This window comes from Pipra filicauda, unplaced genomic scaffold, assembly GCF_003945595.2.
Source record: "Pipra filicauda isolate LSUMZ 115617 unplaced genomic scaffold, ASM394559v2 scaffold118_size2161507_pilon, whole genome shotgun sequence".
Lineage (NCBI taxonomy): Eukaryota > Metazoa > Chordata > Aves > Passeriformes > Pipridae > Pipra > Pipra filicauda.
Genome location: NW_024103640.1, coordinates 1,801,749 through 1,821,845, shown reverse-complemented (window position 1 = coordinate 1,821,845; position 20,097 = coordinate 1,801,749). Strand labels below are relative to the sequence as shown.

The 20,097-nt window shown below is 42.2% G+C and overlaps 1 protein-coding gene across 7 annotated transcripts; it reads right to left on the bottom strand.

The window, feature by feature from the left end:
* Nucleotides 1–947: 947 nt before the first annotated feature.
* On the bottom strand, nt 948–19,309 carry PAPOLG (poly(A) polymerase gamma). 7 transcript variants are annotated; one of them, XM_039385869.1, is made up of 23 exons: nt 18,814–19,206; nt 16,525–16,683; nt 16,365–16,431; nt 15,678–15,759; nt 15,484–15,593; nt 14,838–14,891; nt 14,041–14,152; nt 13,086–13,175; nt 12,451–12,589; nt 12,244–12,316; nt 12,044–12,164; nt 11,673–11,757; nt 11,294–11,347; nt 10,084–10,203; nt 9,681–9,790; nt 7,899–8,020; nt 7,634–7,803; nt 6,658–6,746; nt 6,342–6,580; nt 5,378–5,449; nt 4,768–4,821; nt 3,885–3,999; nt 948–1,098 (listed from the first exon to the last, which is right to left on the bottom strand). In XM_039385869.1, the coding sequence occupies exons 1-22, from the start codon at nt 18,873–18,875 to the stop codon at nt 3,901–3,903; spliced, it is 2,283 nt and encodes a 760-aa protein (XP_039241803.1). In that variant the 5' UTR covers nt 18,876–19,206; the 3' UTR covers nt 948–1,098; nt 3,885–3,900. The 7 variants fall into 7 exon arrangements, with proteins under 7 accessions (XP_039241803.1, XP_027594416.1, XP_039241800.1 ...); XM_027738615.2 differs by lacking the exons at nt 948–1,098; nt 18,814–19,206 and adding an exon at nt 19,293–19,309 and having other exon boundaries at nt 1,373–3,999; XM_039385866.1 differs by lacking the exon at nt 948–1,098 and having other exon boundaries at nt 1,373–3,999.
* Between the last annotated feature and the right edge of the window lie 788 nt (nt 19,310–20,097).

Here is a 20,097-nt window from a genome sequence, read left to right as displayed (position 1 = left end):
GGTGAATAAGAAGCAAGGTTGGGAGAAGACAGCGGGAGGATTCAGTGTCTTCCCAGCAAAGAGGAACTGCCCAGTCCTCTTTTGGTCCTAGTTTGATTTTTCTACCAATTTCTTGAAGGTCAGACAGCTGAAAGGTTAACAGTATTTTCTGGAATAAGAGAAAAATCAGCCCCCAGGCTACTGCTTTGTTAAGATCCTCCCAGAAAAATAGACAAGGTGCAGCAGCCGGGAGCCCACACTGACCAACCTGCTGGGAGACAGCAAGGAACGCTCAACATCCCACCACTCGCTCCCCATTAAGGGTGGGAAACACCCCACTGTGCTCCAGTTGGCCTGGCAGGTCTCAGGGAAAGCAGGGAACAGCAGAGCCAGGCAGGAAGCAGGGGGCTGTGGTGGCTCCCCAGGATGGTGGCCGGGGTGGGAGCAGCCCAGGGCTGTTCCCAGGAGGAGCCCTGGGAGCGCTGCAGCGACACCATCGCGGCACACGCAGCCCTCGAACCCCCCCCACGGGCTGGGGGCAGGAAACCCGCCCACAGCTCCCCTTCCATCCCCCCGGGGAAAGGGGCTGGCAGCACCCACAGCCACACCGGTGGGTGGGTGGGTGGAGGCAGAAGGCATCAGCCCACCGGGGTGCTCCTGTGGTAGAGGAAGGTGCCTGTTTTCCCACAGGAGCGAGTTCCTGCTCTGACAGAGGTTCCCCCCCCTCTTTGATTCCCTCCAGCCCAGGGGGGTTTTCAGCCCCTCGGGCTGCTCCCCACGACCACGGCTTTTCACTTACTGGAATAATGCACAGGACCACACTCTTTATAAGAAGTGTGATGAGGTAATCACAAAAACACAGCCAGGAGTTTTTGCTGGTGTTTTGAGGCTGAACAGCTTATGTCACTCCAGCATTACATAAAGGCAGCGTTAATAGGCCCCCTCCCTCACAAAGTTAAGGTTACATAACTTCCAGATACCTTTTTTCCCCCCCCTTTGCTTTTTCCTCATTAAGGTAAAAAGTAAGTATTCTATTACTTTCTCTCTTAGTTTCTCCAGGAAAATCAACTGCTACAGCCAAAACAGGTGACTTCACGTGAACTGCTGCTCTGCTTGTACCTAACAGGTAAAAAGCACAGATGTGAATTCCTGCAAGGGAATTTCTTGCTCAGAGTTACAATTTCAATATAGAACTGCTCCTCTTCAAAGAGATTGAGCACACAGTCCTTGTCTCAAGTCACACATACATCAACCAGCTAACAAAGGTAGAAAAGAGCAACATTTGCAGGAAGTCTGATATCAAAGAGCCTCCCCTCACTGAGTCTTTATGCAGGAGTAACTTCCCTTTCAGTCACTTTAACAGAGGACTTGCTCCATGAACAAAGGAGAACGCTTAAGGTTAATAAATTTGAACTTTATTTACAAATTAATTACAGCTGAATTCTAATCTGCAGAGTCCTGGGGCAGTATCGAATTTCTGCAACATCCAGGGAAACTCCAAAACACTGACATCACTTAACATCACACTTGACATCTTATATGTCAAGATACATTAAGATAAGACATGTAATTCACCAATGGATCAAGTCTGAGAAACTAGTAACCTAAATTCTTCCTGAATGTTCTTCTTAAAACCCTGAACATTTTTCTTAAAACCCTAAGAGGGAGGGGGTGGGGGAGAAATAAAAGAAAAAGAGCAATTAGAAGATAACAATAAAGCAAGAGTAAAATATAAAGATTTGTGTAAAGGCATATATTTTGATATCCATTAGTTAGGTTAGTTTAGTTTGAGAGTAGCTGCATAAGTGCATGTGCTTATGGGGAAAAAAAAAAATCAGCCCTTAAACAGCCTTGGAATACTCAAGTGGAAGAATTTAAAAGCATGGGAATATCACGGGATCGTAGATCACTACAAAACACTTCCCATATTTGTTTTGCTGTTTATCTTATCACTACTTCAGCTTTAATTCCTTCAAATCCACGACAGGTTTGTGTTTACACAGGTGCTGAAGCTGTAAACCTACTGTAGCTCCTACAGACCTGGCAATATTTGAATACCACTGCTTTAAAACACATCACAGAACTGAGGCGACCATTTCACAAACCCAAGGTGTAGTTCTGCTAAAAGCTACTGAAGTAATATGGGTTCTGTTTCTTAATTTTAACCTGTGGCTAAATCTAAGCCTTCTAGTCTAAGTTTTGGAGAGGAGAGGAAAGAATAAGACCTCTCAAACCCACTAAGGCCAATTTCTAAGAGATAAGTTGCACTTGGAGCAAGCTGGAAACCAGAGATTGTGATAAATACAGTCATGCTTTTTCCACAAGTTTGGAATACTTGCAGCAGGAGGAATGCTAAACAATCAAGACAAAAATACATGCCACCTTATTTCTTCATAGTCCTTCAGTCTTGTCACTAAGGTTTTAGGTGGGTACTTAAGATGTTTACAGCTCTTTAAGCCAAGCAGCTCATTTTAAAAGAATTCTGAGCTATCTGTTGTCCACATGGCAAACTGGGACTTCAGCTGTCAACAGTTTGCAAACTGCACAACTCCAAGGGCATTAAATCCAAACATGGATATCCCAGAAGCAGGAAAGCAGTGTGTTCCTATTCTCCTCAGATTTCCCCCAGCATGGCAGTTTAGTGCTGGACTCGGCAGTGTTAGGTTTAGGTTGGAAAAGACCTTTAAGATAGAATCCAACCATAAACAATTCTATGCCATTATCATTTTGTAGGACATTTTTTTTCTGGCACTGCCTTCCTCCTGTCCCTTAGAGTTGGTTTAGTTGTTCAGACTTTTTAAGCAGATCACATGCACTTAAAAAAAAAAAACAAAACAAAAGGAGACTGAAGATTTTAAATTTTGCTTTCAAGACAGTATTTTACAGGACATACAAAAATACTCTAGACAAACAACTTACAGGGTCATTTACAAAAACACCACATTAGAAAGACATTACAAGAGACAAGGAGCATAATATTTGTTCCATAGGATCAGAGTTTCTCCCCACCCCTCAAACCTCAAAAACCCCAATGCACTTAACTGGGTAAGCAGTGTTATCAGCTTACAGAACCAGACTTAAGGCTACTAGAGGTTTTCATGTAAGCATTTAGACCAGCTTCCAGGGTTTATCTGAAACCACTTTCTGCATTGCCACTGGCTTTCCACCCTGCAGGTGGGCATGAGTGTCACAACAGCCTCAGCTGTTGCAATGTCTCAGTGCATCTTCAGCTCTGTGTTCAGGGTTTGGCTTTACTACCCAGTGACAAGAAAAAGCCTCCCAAAGTCTCATCTTGGAGCAGTCTTAAGATTAAAAAAAAAAAAATGAACCAGATAACACACAGCACAAGACATGCCTATCATCTCCACACCTGGGTCAGAATCCTCTGCTGCATTTCCTTCAACACTTAAATTATTTGTGGGCCTCCATGGGAGGCAATACCTGTGCAGGGCATGGCTGTGCTAGACAGAGGAAGGCTGAGAGCCCAGGAAGCTGAGCACCATCGTGGCAGAGGCACAGGAGCGCAGGTGCCAAATGGGAAAATAATTTAAGGTAAGAACAATACACGCACATGAATTAGGAAAGCACAGGGGAACACAGGCACCTTCAAACACACTTGAAAACACAACGTGGTTGCAGCAACCAGTCGACCCTGCTGACATTCTCAATCCAAGCCACAGGACAGGCTGGGTTTTTCTGGCTGTTTCAAAAGCTGGTGGCAGTTAAGACATTTTAAAAAGCTAATAGTTACAGGCATATGCAAAGAGCAATTCAGAAGGAGACAAGCATCTAACACCAGCATAAAACCATGAGTTCAACTGGTTACAGTAACTTTTCACACTTGGTTAGTAACTACAACACACATTCAGAACATGGACCATCAAGAAGGAATTATTCCTCTTCACCTGGGAGATACACCAGTTACCCATTAAGGGTAAGTTTGATGGATCTTTTAACAATACGAATGCTATTTGTTGGAACAGGAGATGAAGAATCTGGTAGTTCTTTACTGGAAAGCCTCTAGGAACACACAAAAATACGCCACAGGAAAAGAAAAAAAAAAAGGGGGGAATTTTAAATTAATCAATGAATTTTAAATTAATTCAGAAGTAGCACCAGATAAACCCTTTCCTAGCTGAACATAACATGCTTTATGTACCAAAATAATATGGCCCAAACCCCTTTTTCAGAGATCTTGTTTTTTTCCACCACACCACTTGTTTAATTAGCATCAGATACAGAAGAAGAGCCTTTTCCCCCCTGCACAGTTCTTTTCTTGTATCAAAGACAACTCCTGATGGGAACTGAAATTAGTTGCAAGTTGCTCAACAGCTTAATAGAGGAAGCTGCCATTTTTCTCAAATCCATGGATGAGGGAAACTGTCTCTACTGTCCAGATTACTTTCAGTCTTACAACCCTCAAATTCACAACATTTTACATGACACAGAACAGTTAAAGTCACCTATAGACTTCAAAGCTTCCAGGTCTCATCACAGAAATACAAGTACTGATAACAGTACATAAAAACCCCAAATCAGGACACAAATTGTCAGTGTTTGAGGACATAGAAACATGTTTTTTCAAGTTCAACAACTTGGAAGCTCTGGCTTCACTTCTGTGAGTAAACCTGGAAGGTCACTGTTCAGATACTTAATTTGTTGGAAGCATGACCTTACCAACAACTTCAAACCCCCAAGTTCAAAGGGATTAATGTTCTATAAATCTTTGTACATAAAATAGAAATGCTAGTTCTGCTTTACCTAGGAATACAAAAGCACAATAAATACCTGTGATCTTGATGTGATCACTGGAACCTGCATGGATTTTCCATCAAGGACACCCTAAAAAAAAGCCAGAAGGGATTTGTGAGGCAGCGTTGCCAACTTCATGATGGAGAGGCAGCAAGTTCTGGCAGCTGGGATACTTTAAATCATTCCTGCATTGACAACCTCCACCTCCTGGGGTGGGTTTAGGCATTGTGAGGCCTTAAAAGCACACAAACAGTGCTTCAGGTATTTCAACCTCTACCAACAAGATCTCATCTCGATTTGAGGGTGTGCCCTCAAGAGTTTATGCTTCAATAGCAAAGCTCTTTATTTTCCCTTGGAGAGGCCAAATGCTTTAGTCTTTATAGCAGTTTTGCATCAGGGAATCGAGTGGTTTTAAAAAGAAAATAAAAAGATGCTATTAGACACTACCACATCATCTAGCAGTAACCTTTAAAAGACAGGGCAGCCAGGTGCAATATTTGGGAAATGGAGACTGAAATAAGCTAAACCAAAACGCCTACTCTTGTTTCCATCAGTAGATGTGCAAAGTATTTATGTGAGGTACTCTAGGCACCAGACCACTCAGCTTTTCAGTTAGTCCACTAGAGCGAAATCACTTTAAACTTACATTTTTTGCAGCTCTCCTCCTCCCATCTTGAGGACATCCGCTTTCTGTGAAATCTGAATCCCAGACGTTCAGCTGGAAGAACAAAACACACAGACTCAAAATAATTGCTGTGCCAAAATTACCTTCGTATCTGAGTACTGCCTCTACTCAGCACATTAAATGTCACAGCAGCCATTCTTAAAAGAACATTTATAACAAGTCCACCATTACCCCTCTGGAATCTCAAGCCTCTCAAAAAGTGTTAGCTACCCAAACCTTGAAATCTGTACTTGCAATATTTAATACCAGATAACAGTTCTGCAAGTTGATTCTTTACAAGTGTCAAAATGGAGGGGGTTTTTTTTCTACTTATTCTTTGCCTGTGCCTCAAATCAGAGGTCAAGACACAAGAACAGCTATTTAAGGAGATTTACATGCAGCAATAAACCAAATCAAGCATTAATCTAAAGGTTCCACAAGACCAAGATTTAACAAGCAACTCCACACTCATTTCAGCAGTAGAAGGACCTACTGAGTTGGCTGCTGATTTCTAAAGCAGCAAAACTATCAATAGCCATTCAAAAAGCATCTGCCAGAACCAGATTAGCTCATACTTTTACAGTTATAAGATTCATAACTTCATTTGGAGATCAATTTTTTCTGTACTAAGAACTGCTTCCAGATGAGACAGTTCATTCAGCAATTGGTCACTGCAGTGATAGATAAGCACAGCAGTATTTAGAGACCTTGGCACCAGATGAGAAACACTCATTAAGTGCCAGATCCCGAAAAAACGCTGTTTAATAGCTATATGTTACATTCAAGACAATTTCTCACATGTACGTCCTGGTAAAAACGATAATTATGCTTAAATTTCGATTCCCAAATCCACTGGGGATGTATAAACGCATTTCTTTTCAGTTAATTTATTCTACATCAGTGGTTAATGCTACTTCAAACCCTTGGCCTAGCCCCCCTTCCTTGCCTTTTCTCCATCTATGGCTTTTTGGGGGCACTCTCCCGGTGTAGGTAGACGAGATACTTTAGAGGTTGGTGAATAATGTTGTTTGGGTGAAGCACTCTTAGGATCCGTGATTAGAGTCCCACTTAATTTATGGTGTCCTTGGACAAAACACGTTCTGAGCTGAGAAACTGTGTTATATCCTGGAATGGTGCAACCAATTGAAGGTCCCGATGTTCTTAGTGCAACTGAAGCCTCCATTTCTGCAGGAGACACCTGGCTTTTAGAGTTTGGCCACGAAATTAAAGACTGCATTCCACATACCACTTCAAATACATACTTGGGTCAGTCACAGGAATGCAGAGTCCCTTAGACGTTGATGGCTCAGCTACACTGTTGGCACCACTACAACTCTGACATGCAACATTTCTATAAAAGTCAAACACTAGAGTTACAAAATGCTGGCTTGTGAAATGCTACATATCTCATTTCCAGAACGTTCACGCTTGCACAGACCTTCTTAGCTTGTTATCACAGCTCTATTAAAAAAAACACAAAGTCATAGGCCGTGTGGGTAGGACAAGAGCATCATTCTGCTGAACTTCAGGCCACAGATTTAAACTGCAGCATCTCCTTCAGTGTTTTCCCAGGTTAGTCTGCCCAGCACAACGGTGCTGCTTCTAACTAAGCATTTGTATCTGCTCTACCCAGATGTGCAACACGAGTTTTTGCTTGTTTTTCTTTTTTCGTGTGACTCCTACAGAACCAAACTGTCTGAACACAGCAGGCATCACACACTCGGTAGGACTGGGCAATTACTCTCAGGATTACACGCTCCTCCTGTGCTGAAATAGTTTACGGATAAACAGACTTCCCAGGAATTCTCCCCAGACACTTTTACTGCCCCAGTTCTCATAGCACTCCACTTATTCAGAAGCAGCTCTAGTGTTTCTGTGACCAAGATCGGTCCTTCCTTAATCCACTTGGCACTAACTGTGCTTTTTGGTAGAAAGAACAGGTACTTCCACATAAAATACTCCAGCTTCAACTTACACACTAACCAATGAAGATTTTTATTCAAGACTAAATTTCCCTGGTGTCAAGTTCTTCATTCCTACGTGTTCACGTACATTAAAATTATTTTTTTCCAGGATTTCTTCAACCTGTCTCCAACCACGTGCCCAAAGGAGATTCCAGCTTTGTTCCTCCGAGCCCTCCACACCTTTACAATCCACAAACAAGAAACCCCAGGCTTCATTTACACTGTGACTCAGTTAAAAGCAGCTTCTCCACAGTTCTCAGGTGATGGCACTAACCTTTCTGTCTCTGCTGTAGAGGTGTCCAATTTGGATATCTTATTTAACAAAGAGGAATTAGGTGGTGCTCTGGAGTCTCTGTCTTTGGAACTGTCCGAACAGCTTTCCCCTAAAGATGACCTTTTGCACTGAAGTCCACTATTGCCTTGACTAATATCTGACACTCTTTGCTGAAATGACAGGTAAAAAATAAATCAAGTCTTCAAGTAATTATTAAAGGAAAAAGAAAAATTTAATTACCGAAAGAGCCAAATTTTTATTATACCTTCTTTCTTTTCTGTAAGGTTTCTGCTGGCAAAAAATAATGCAGTTGCTTTCTCTTCACATAAGTTGCCTCAATCTTCATGCCTTCCTTTAGGATGTTGAGGGCACTGGCCTGCCTGTAGACTGACATCAAACACAGAATTTTAGCTTGCTGGGGGTGTTGGAATCAGGTTTCTTTAGGAACATGTTTGTCCTTAACCATTAGATTTCTGATTGAGAATAGACCCAGAGGACTTTCTGAATCACCCCATTTGTGCACAGCTGAGGAGAGACCAGGCACTTCACTCAACATTCAGAATGATTTTTAATTTGGCATTTACAGTGGTGATTGTGGGGTTTTTTTCCCCATAACAGTTCTGTAGCATCGTGCAACTTCTCAGCAGTTCAGATGTCAAAATTCTGTCCAAGTAAGCAAGACTGGATTTTAGGGACATCTGATTTAGCAGACTCACTACAATTTGAACAGGTTTTTCTGAACAGCCTTTTACGAACTGGAAAATGCTGTAATGGCACAACAGTTATTACAGAATTAAGTCACATTTAGATAAGCTTATCTAACTGGACTATCATGAGTGTAACTGGAAAGTCAGCTTACTAACAAAGAGTGGGAATCAAAGTCAGGACATGCAGCAAAAAGGCTTAAAAGTCTTTCTACAGGAGGTCTAAAATAAAACAAAAGCACAAACATGGACATACACACCAACAGGGATAGTTCCTTCAAAATAAATTCAACATTTTTTGATGCAAAAGGGAAATAAAGGTCTCTGAGCAAAAGCACTCCAGTGAGCCTTATATCCTTGAGCTCATCAATTTGAAATTAATCCTTGCCCTCTAAAAATATTCTCTCAGAGTCAAGGCACATGGTAACAGCTTTCTAGCACATAACTACTGGTCATGCTCACATTTACCAAAGGATTTCACACTTCTCAAGAAATGCCTTTTCTGTTCAGTTCTTTCTGGATTTTGGTGCTATGGATAAACACCAGCAAACATTTAAAGGATTTCAGTGTTTGGAACTTTGTCCAAACACATTTGTAACTTCAGAAGAATAGCCCAGTTCTCTTATTCTTAGGCCTGAGCCTAAGCAAACATGCACTTCTGAAAGGTACAAGAGCAGCCAGCTCGGGAAGAATTAAACAGGTTGTGGGAAAGAACTATACTTTCAACTTCTCACCCCAAACTCCTTTATTTTAGCATCATCTTACAGCACTTGTACTAGTTTATTTTTGCATCTATCAAAAGTAGTGAAGAGAATATAAACATGAATATTTACATGCAAGACAGGAGGTAATTACAACTGAGTGACTTTCACACTTCTGGGATCATGTCATCCACAAACTGTTGTCTTGGAAAAAATACCATCAACAGGCATTAACAACTCATCTTAGAGCCTGAAACAGTGAATTTACACTTTCAAAGTTCAGCAGCTGACTCCTGGTTTTCAACATGTGTAGCTACCCCTAGAAAATGGACATCTCCTGGCTTCACATCTGACTGTTCCCTTCAGGAAAAGCAGTTCCTGAACTGCTTTTCCTGGAACTTACTTACACCATGATCTACAGAACTGTTATTTCACATGTGGAACACGGTGTGTGACTAACACACACTTCTGTTTCAAGATGGACTTCGACAAAGTGTCAACACATTATGTTTTTAAAGCCAATCTATATGTTGCTCTCTACAGGAATATTTAGTGCCGGGGGAAGCACAGTTCACTTTGTGAAGGAATTTCCACCAGAAAACAAAGAAGTAAACCCGTGTCTAGAGCAAAACAGAGGCTTACCTGTGTCTGTGAACGACTGTATCCCATGGGTTAAATCAACATTAGTCTTTTCTGCACTTTCCACTTTCTTAAACACAAGTCCAAGAAACCACATTGACACGTACCCATTCCTAAAAAGACAGATTCACAAACCTGATGTGGGCACAGGTGCCAGCTATTTGGATTCTAGTACACTCTAGTTGTATGCAGCAGTTAAAGATTAGAGCCAGACCACACTGAAGTTCTCAGAGTTCGTTCTCCCTTCTTTAAAAAGATCTTACGTGCTCAGGGCCCTGTTAGTGAACAAACCTACAGAACACACCAAACACCTCTCACCCGTGAGCTGAGGTGAACGAATATGAATAAATAAGTTACAATAAATTGGCCAAACTGTACTTCAGAAGAGCAAAGTAACAAAACTCACTGTTTATAGAGATTTTCATTGCCAGGGAAAGACTGTGGTTGTACATGTGCAATAGTTATAAACTCATTCCTTTCCAAGTTTCCAACCAGCACACGAATTTTAGACTCAACAAGGCCAATCCTGATAAGAACAAGAGATGTTTATTCATTTTTAACTGTGTCCAGCACATCACTTAGATGCCTTTTTGTATTGCAATGTTAACCTATCAATAAGCTGAGCAGATAACTAGGTCTGTATATCTTTATATGAGATGTTTCCAGTGACATTCAAGCTTTTGTTTCTAAAGACAAAGATAAGTAAGTTTAAGATGTACTCTTAACAGTTCAGATACAACATTTCCACCTATAATCTATGATGAAAATAACAAGGAGCAGATCCCAGCACTTCTGGTTGCATTTTCAAGTGCAGCAAAACCCCTTTTTACCCCAAGGATCAAGGAGAAAAGTGGTTTAGAAAAGGCTCAAGCACAACTGTGCAATTACACCTAAGTAAACATGCAATTCTTTCTGCAGATTGATCAGTGAAAACGAAAAAATAGAATTATTTTAATAAACAAATGATCTAGCCAACAGTCTCATCAGAATCTTCCCCAAGAAATCAACCATGGCCATGAGGGCTTTAATTCCAATAAAGTACTGGTATTTTACCCTTTTACCTTAAACTCTATTAGAGCTATTTTTAAACATCAAGCTATCTTTATAGATGGCACAAGAATCATTTGATTTAAAGCACAAGCCAAGCTTTTAAGTAAAACTAAGGTGCCCTCAGAACGGGGGTCTGTTACAGAGAAGTGCTTTGCAAGCAAGCAAAGTACTAATTTTTTGATAAAGAAACACCTTGAAAAGTTAATAACACACATTACAGTGCCTTAATTCCTCACATTTCCCCTTATTTCAAGAGTCACAGTTAGTCAGCACATTCACAGAAGTTACTGTTGGCATATCTCCCTTCGCTGAAGAAAAGTAGGTCTGGAATAGGCTGACAACACACCAGTGCAATCCACTCCTTAACTAAACACTACATTAAGTAAAACTATGCAACCAAGTTTAAGACTCTAGAAGAGTGGTCTTCAAAGTGGGGGGTGGAAGTGTATTCCATGCCTAGTTGCATAATTAAATACTTCATTTGTTAATACAATTAACAAAAATAAAGTGCAACATCAAATTGAGTTTCAACTACAAACTGGACCCACGCCCAAAGCCAGACTTACCAGTTTAAGTGATGCTCCTCTGTAAAGGCACTAGCAGTGAGCACAATATAATGTCTAGAAGAAAAGGAAAACACACTAGCTCAGGGTTTTATTCTACATTCTAAATACTAGGAGGGCTTTTTTGTTGTAAAAACAGTGTCAGTGGCATAAGACAGTTTTTCCTGTCTTTTCTGTGCTTATTCTTACCAAAATTTGTATGACTACCTCCAGTTTCTTTAAAAGAAAAAAAAAAAAAATCAAAACAAAACCAACCAAACAAAAAACCCACAAACTCCAAACTGAAACACATCAATACAATCTTCTATTTAGACCCCAAGTTAAAACTCTTTATGCTAACCAGTGAGTTACTTCAGGTTCAGACAACAGATTTCATACATACTTGTACTTCTGAAAGAAGTTCAGTGGTTCAAAGAGCTTTGACCAGTCCGATTTTCCTTTGAGAATCTCATCTGTAACTTCAAGACCTACAATTCAGGTTGAAAACCTTATTACCATTCTGTTTTTAAGACTGTAAACTTTACAAGACTGACAATAACTGATAGATCAAAAAGCAGGAATTCCCTTGACACACTGCACATCTACAACAACAGTTCATCATCAAACTGGTCTCATTGTCTGCAACAAGTGGACTTCCCAGAGACCTGATCCTAACTAAAACACCTCACTGAGCAAAACTAGCTCAGATAATGTGGTTTCAAATAGCAGGAATTATACTGCTTAGCCAGGTAATAAGCATGGAAAGCACTTTACCACGTTGGAACTCCTCTACCATCACTGCTCGTGTTGATATAGACACATTGTACGTGGAGTTCTGCTGTGGATAGGCTGGTGTGATGATGGGCATCACGTGGTACCGGTCTGATGGGTTCACCTGGGATGTTACAACTTTGTTTAGCATCAGTTCAGGTCGGGAGAAAGTTTAAAGGCTTCTGAATTCAGTGTTCACATACCCTAGGGTCCCATACTGGCAAATTAAGAAAGCTCTCTTCAAGTCGCTTCAGCAATACCGGCTTTGGCCAATCCCTGTGCAAGAAAAGCCAGCGTTTAACTGCCCATTTCAAACTCTTCCTTGGATGTCGTCAGTGGAAATCTTTAAACACAACTACATCTAGATACCTTACTTCTCTATGCAAACTCAAATAAACAATAGCCCTTACCACTTTGAAAAAATCAAGAAGAACTTGTTGACGAGAGTAGAGGCCAAAGCATTCGGGTAGAGCTGGCATATCCTCGCTACCAGCATCGCCCAGGAAACTCCACCAAGAAACCCCATCATGTTGGAGTAAACACCACGTCCTAGAAGAGGTACCATAGTTAGACTGTAGTCTTACAGCACCAGCTTCACAACCCTAGCATACTTTAGCCCCAAAGTCATTTATTTTTGCAGTGCAGTGAGGCCAAAACTGCTGTTTATTACCACACTGCTTCTCAAAATACTGCTAACTCTAAAATTTGCTTATGCTGCTACAGCTACTGCTTCACTCCAACCTCCCTTTAAAAAAAAAAAAGTTCTGCTATTCTTCTGGTACTTGCTCTAGCCACATGCACAAAATGGTATTTTCTTAATCCTTTTGTACTTAATTCAGGATTTTTACCATTTGTAATCAGGTTGTCTTGTAAGCATTAAAAACCACGAGGAATCTACCACACGGACAGACCCTGAACCTAAACTAAAGGAGGTTTCAATTTAACAACCGTCATTTAAACAGCAACCCAAAGCTGAGGTACATCCAGTAGGAAGCATGAGACGTCTCTGAAAGGTTTAAAGACCACAAACAATCCCGTTACTCACGTTTTGCCCACAGTTTAATTGCCCGGAGTGTGAGGCGGAAGTTCTCTAGATTTGGCACCAAACGTAGTATTTCATCAGTAACCCTGCTGCCTGCAAGACAAAAGTTGAAGTGCAGAAGTTCCTAGCAACAGGCACAAGTCAGTTTTATGCTGATCAATAGTTTGTTCAAGTCTATGAACACAAGTTTGGATTAATTCTTTAGTATCTCCTTAAAAAGTTAAATATTACACACAACATTCGGTATCACTTCAGGTAACCAGTGCCCTCAACAGCTTTTTTCATAGTTTAAACACCAACTAACCATTTTTAATAAGGCCTTTGTACAGGATGTTTTGGCCATAAACTAAAAGACAAGAAATTCCACCTCACCCTTTCCATGGAGGGTGGCAGAGCACTAGAACAGCTGCCCAGGGTGGTCATGGAGTCTCCCTCTCTGGAGACATTCCAAACCCACCTGGACACATTCCTGTGTCACCTGCTCCAGGTGACCCTGCCTTGGCAGGGGGTTGGACAAGATGATCCCAGAGGTCCCTTCCAACCATAACTATTCTGTGATTCCTTAATTCCAAAAACCCAGGTTTCTTTTGACAGCCAGGAACCATTAAACCAAATGGTGTTAAGGAGTGAGCAAGTCAGACTTCAGGTATTTTAATTATTATTTTTTTTTAATGAACTACCACACATTCTTTATCAAGTGCCCTACCTAGTCATGTGAATTGTTGTGGAAAACTGAACACTGCACACAAACCAATCAAAAAATACAAGTCTATCTGAACACACAACTCCTCAAAACATCTGAATTGAAGCCCACTCATCGCCACCTCAGAACTCAAGTACACAGGACATCAGTTCTACAACCTGAACAGACACGTGGGTTGTGTAATGGGCATTCTGTGCCAATTCTAGGCCAATTTCAGTAACACTTTCTTTTGAAAGGTGTGTAAAACACCCTTACCATTTAAGCTCCTTATGCATCTTATATCCAGGCTCCTCAGGCACGAGTCGTCTCTGAGATCGAGATCATCAGACACGGTTGGCATGGACAGTTTTGCAAACACAAGATCAATCTTAAAGAGAGAAAGGTTCCAACCATGAGTTTACAACGCAGCACTGCTTGCGAACAGCACACTAGTGAGGGACACTCTTGACTCTCAGTCAACTCTAAAAAGAGCGGTTAACATTTGTATTTAGAATTATGTGACCACAGATAAATCTGCCAAGAGATTTGTCTGCCAGAAAACAACAAAGTTGCACTAAGTTCCATATTTATTTACAAAACCACCTCCTTTCCCCCCCCCCCCAAAGTTGGAAAGATTACTTTAAACTTAGAATTCCTGTTAAGAGGAAATTTAAAATTAACCACAGAACTAAGATCTAAGTTCAAACCACCCTAACTATACTTCAGCAAATAAGAGAGCATTTTCTTTATGCTGTAAGCCCTTAAGTATCTAGTTTTTATAGAGTCTGAGGCAAGAAAATTATTCTGGGAATGTCTGTACCAGATAAAGGCCACAAAAGGGTCACTGAATAAGTGTCTTCATGATGGCTTCCTAGGGACTTATTTTCCTGTAGGATCCCATTTTACTCAGGGTCTTCTCCTGGGATAGGCTGTGGTCAAGCTGTTTAACTACAGTTTCCTGTAAGGTACCAACAGCCTTGTAAAACAGCACCATCACAGGTCCCTGGAAAAGTTATCCCACTCCAAAGCAAGAAAAAAAAAAACAAAACAAACCTAAAAGTTAAAATTCTTACCTCAATGCCATCAAAATCAAATTTGATAACTGGCACATAGGCATCCTCAATGGCCTGTGAAGGAGAGCATGTGTGTAATGAAACATCATTTTGCTGCTTTAATGTTTTTCCTATAGTATGATAAAGCACAGAACTTTAAACTGCTCAACTCCTCAGTACAGAGTTGCTTCCAAACACAAAGAAAATTGCTAATAACCCTCCAGCAGTGTAGCACTATTATGGTACTAACATTAGATTTTGTTAAAAAGTTATTTAGGCAAGGGATTCAGGGGCTGATCGTGTGTTGTAACAAACTGTCAGTGCACAACAAGCCATCAGGATCAGTGGTTGTAAGCCCCTTTCTACATCTAAGATGAAAGCCTATCTTCCAGGTACAACCTGGCTTTTTGATACAACTGACTCATTCCCAAACACAGGGAGAGGAGAAGAAACCACAGTAACTCTTATGTGATGCACAGTCCTCGGGGGAAGAAACCAAAAGCTGGACATAAACATTTTCATGCTGCATAAACCAGTATTTTAGCAGGTCCTCCAGAAACAATTTCTATTTTAACTTGGGCTTGTAAGACATTTACTACTAATACAAGTCTAACATGAATATTCTTATAGTAAAAGTTGCACACTCTACCAGGCAGGGTTTACTCACTCTTAGGTTTTTTACTTCCTCTCGATTTTTCAGTTTTTCAAAGAATGACTGAAAAAAATCCGATCTCTCCACATGACTGGGAGCAACACAAAGGGCATCTATGTCAGAACCTGCCAAGAGATTCCATTTGTTCTGTTATTTGCTGGAAGCCACTTTCCAACATCAGAACTATGACCAGACACTGACAGTACTACCTTTAGTGTGCACTCCAAGCCTATAGGAACCAAATGTAAATATCTTGCCACCGAGATGTTCTATTATTGAAGGGGGAAGATTCTGTGGGTAGAAGAGAGAGAGAGTTTAAGGTGCACATTGTCCTACATGCAAGTTTAACTAGTTATTTAGGAAGACTATAACAGACTCCATAAACACATCTTTTCACTCCCAGACTGGGTTTTTAGTTTAATAGACTGGTTTTCTGAAGCGAGTCGAGCTTCCAACTAACAATAAAAAAAAAAGAAGATTGAGTAATGTAGCAGTACTCTTATTAATTTATACAAATTAAGACCTATTATTAGCCTTCCCTGCAGCAGAGGCACATAAATTAACACAATCTAAGAGCCATTCAAAAGGCATGTCTAGGGTAATAATTTCAAACTAGATTGAGTGCTGTAGGCTGTTTGGGGCAAAATTAGTGCCAATTTACCACCTTCCTCATCCACAAGGTGTTGTTTCAGCCAATTCACAAAATTTATTCAGTGTCCCAACGACTTTGAAACCTTGATCTTGCAGAATCTCTTATACCTTATTTCTACAGCAGTCACTACAGTTCTACTTGATACTTTAAAGTTGAACTTTAGCATAAATCCTAGTAGTACGGCCTTTAAAAGAAATCAAAAGGCTTCAGCTGTTTTGATAAAAACACATAAAAAACTCCTTACCTTGCTCTCAGCAAGTTCTGAAATCCATTCTCTGACCAAGTTATTCAGTTTACCAAGGACAGTCGTCCTGTAAAAAAACCTCACACTAAGTTTGATTTAAATAAAAACCAAGAAAACCCACAAAACCAAGAGGTTAACAAATTTTACAGTCTTGTTATACCTCTGGTACAGTTCTTCCTTATCTTCAAACACCCCGAATGGCTTCATGGCTTCGATCAGCTTCTGAGTGTGAGTGTGGTCTATGTCACTAGGAGGAGCCAAGCTAATTGGAGAGGTAAGTCCATAGTGCCCTTGAGGCTGGTTCTGCTGCCTGGAAGTACTGTGAGAAAATAAAGGACTGAGTACATATTAAAAAAAAAAAAAAAAAAAAGACAAACCTTATTGGAAAACACAGGTTTCCATATCCCCCTTCTGCTCTTTTACCCAGCATTAACATAAGTGAGGGGGGAAAAAAACAAACCTCATGACTTTTAAATAACTTGAGCCAACTTAGAAGATACAACTACTCTAAAGAAACCAAAATCAAACAAACATTTGTGGATGTAAGAAATTATCCAATTAGCCACACGCAGGATAACTCTTAGGCACATTTCAGTTTCCTCTCTGTTTTGATTTAAGGATATTCCCAACAGCTTCCTGCTAACATTTAACAAGACAATTTAACTTCTTTTAAGTGTATTTGTGGTGTTTTGACTGATTCTGGAAGGGCACTACAGTTGATCGTAGAGGCATATAATGAAGTGGTCTGTTAAACAGAGTTGGTGCAATAAATTCAGTGTGTCATTACATAGAGCCCTTGCTTTAGAAAGGGGGAAATGGAGAAAAAGCACCTTATTTTGCATTACTAGTTGAAACTGGGACAGAGAAAGGAATGGCACAGGAGGTAAGAATGGTGCTTAATGCATCAAAGGTCTCTACAGAAATGGTAGTAAAAGGGGGAAACACTAAAAGGTCTGCACAGCTCATCATACTTGCCAGAGTTCATACCCAGACCCTAAGGACAAAGAGATTAATGTGCCATTATTCAAACTGGGTAATTTCCACCTCCACATACAGACAACTTCAAAGAATTACTGAGTTGGTCAAGAGATGTGTGTTACTATTTAAGATACCCAACCCATTTTGGTTGGAATAAGATTAGGAAGTGCTCAAAGGACAGCTTCCCCACTTGATTTTAAAAAAAGACAGCTGATTACATAGTTCCTTCTTTCTAATTGGAGGGAAAATATTTCCCTCTCTCAAAGTGACATTATCAAACTTTGCACATAGCTTTTAGTCACCTAGTGGGGGTTTTTTTCCCCCCTTCCTCTCTACAAGCCCATTTTTCAAGCTTTGTTCTATGTGTTTTCCAAGAAGCTGGGGGCAAGTATTAGGACTGTAGTCCTATCAACTAGTCTTCCAAGTCAGAACATCTGTTTAGTTACAAGTGTAACCAGGGCTTGACCTAATCAAATAGGCACAGACTTCCACTCCATAAATAAAAATATTTGTAATACATATTTTCCTTCTTATGATACCATTTTCATAACAAACACAGGAGGAAAGCCTATGCTTAATTGCTGTGCATTACAACTGAATCAAAACACCTACAGCAGCAACTGCTTCCAAGTTTCATGCATTTCTTGCATTGTAAGACTTGTACCTCACAAAGTTTGCACAGAACAAAAACGGAATTTAGACTACACCAGCATTTAAGATCTTTGCAGGGTTACTTTGCCTTTCATTGCCCCATTCTTCCTACATGTCACATAATTAGAGAGTGACATAAAGGACAACATCAGTTAGATAAATTTAGTATTATCAATATCAAACATATATATTTAAACAGTATTTATATCAAGTTCTTCTAGTCAACAGTAGATATTTTTCAGTTGCTTGTACATGTTACTGAAAGCTCACAACTCAAAACCTGAGGAAAACAGCACTTGGAAGTTTTTACTGAGTGGCTTCTGCCCAATAGAATTTGTTGCCCTTTTGGAATTAAAAATAAATAAAACCTTATTTTGCCTTCTCAAGTGTGCCACGCTTCCGGGCACATATAATTAAGTGATCTTATGGATCTTAACGCACGTGGTACACCACCCATTCACCCTCCCGTTTAAACGAGAGTCCTATTGCAATTTAACATTTTTCCCGACTCCTGCTACAATTTGCGCGCCACAGCGAACACCTCCGACACGCGTCGGTTCTGATACATCCCACTTTCGCACAAAAATCCAACTTAAACGGGTTTATTCCAGGTTTTGCCCCTTTTTCGCAGCCTCACGAGGCAGCAGGGCGTCTCTCCCACACGCTCCCAGAGCCGGCGGGCAATTCACAACCAGGCGGGTGATGGCGTCCCCTCCAGCCACCATCGGTGCCGGGGAGCAACGACTGGAAACCAGCTCCCGAGCCACCAGAACAAGACAGCAGAAAACCGGGAAAACCGAGGAACGAGGAAAGACCCCACCACCTGGGACCTTCGGCGAAGGGAGCCCAGCTGCACCCTTCGCCGCTGCCGCACCAGCTCATGCTGCGCGGAGCCCGCAGGCAGCCGCCGGCGGGGTCAAATCTCCGAGCGCTCCCCGTGCCCGAGGCTGGGGCAGGGTCGCTCCTCCGCAGGGCTCGGCGGGACGCCCCACAGCCCCGTCACCGCCGCTCCTCGCCCGCCATTGCCGTTGCTCGGCGACGGCGCCGCCGCCGCCACCACCACATGCGGCGAGTGCCGGGCGAAGGCAGCCCCGCCACCGGCGCTCCACCATTTATTTCAACCACAATTCCTTCCCTCGACAGGAAGGAGGTTTCGGCTCCCCCGCCCTCCCTCCCCGGAGAGCCCGCCGGGGCTCTCCCCCTCACAGGGGGGAGTCGGTCCGGCGGGACTCCCTCCCGGCGCTGATCCCCTCAGGGCAGGGCAGGGCAAAGCAAGGCGGGAAGGCGCGGCCGCCTCACCCGCGCGTCTCCTTCATGGCGCGCGCGCGCACAGCCCGCGCCGCCCGCGCTTCCCGCCTTTCTACTCCGCCGCCTTCCCGGCGACCCCCGCGCGCCCGCCCGCCCGGCGCCCCCTGGCGGCTGCGGCGGCGAGTTGTCCCCCTCACGTCTCATGTCCCGTCCGCCGTTGTGTCACGGGGACACCGAGCACGTACCGAAGGGGATAGTCCTTCCCTGTGGAGGATATAGCCTTCCCTGTGGTGGATATAGCCTTGCCCGGGGAGGATATTCCTTCCCCTGTGGCGCTGACACACCCCCCCGAGGCTGGGCGGGTCCCCGCAGCGCCCCTGTGCCTCCCTCACACAGCCGAGGGATGTTCCCCCTCTTGACACCCCCTTCCAGACAGAAGGGAGAGGAAAAAAAACCAAACAAACAACAAACCAACCAAGAATCGCTGTTGTATTAGTTTGTTCTCATCCAGTACGTGGTGAAGAGCAAGCCCGGTGTCCCCTGACTTCAGCTGGTGTGGAGAGGATTTAACACACATTGCTGATGACAGCAGTTGAGTACTCACAATAACTTAACTGCCATATATAATTTTCACGGGGTCATGGAATAGGAAGGGACCTTAAAGATCATCCAGTTACAACTCCCTGCCACGGGCAGGGACACCTTCCACTATCCCAGGTTGCTCCAAGCCCCATCCAACCTCTCCGTGGACACTTCCAGGGATGGGGCATCCACAGCTTCTCTGGGCAACCTGTGCCAGGGCATCACCACCCTCACAGGGAAGAATTTCTTCCTAATATCCAATCTAAACCTACTC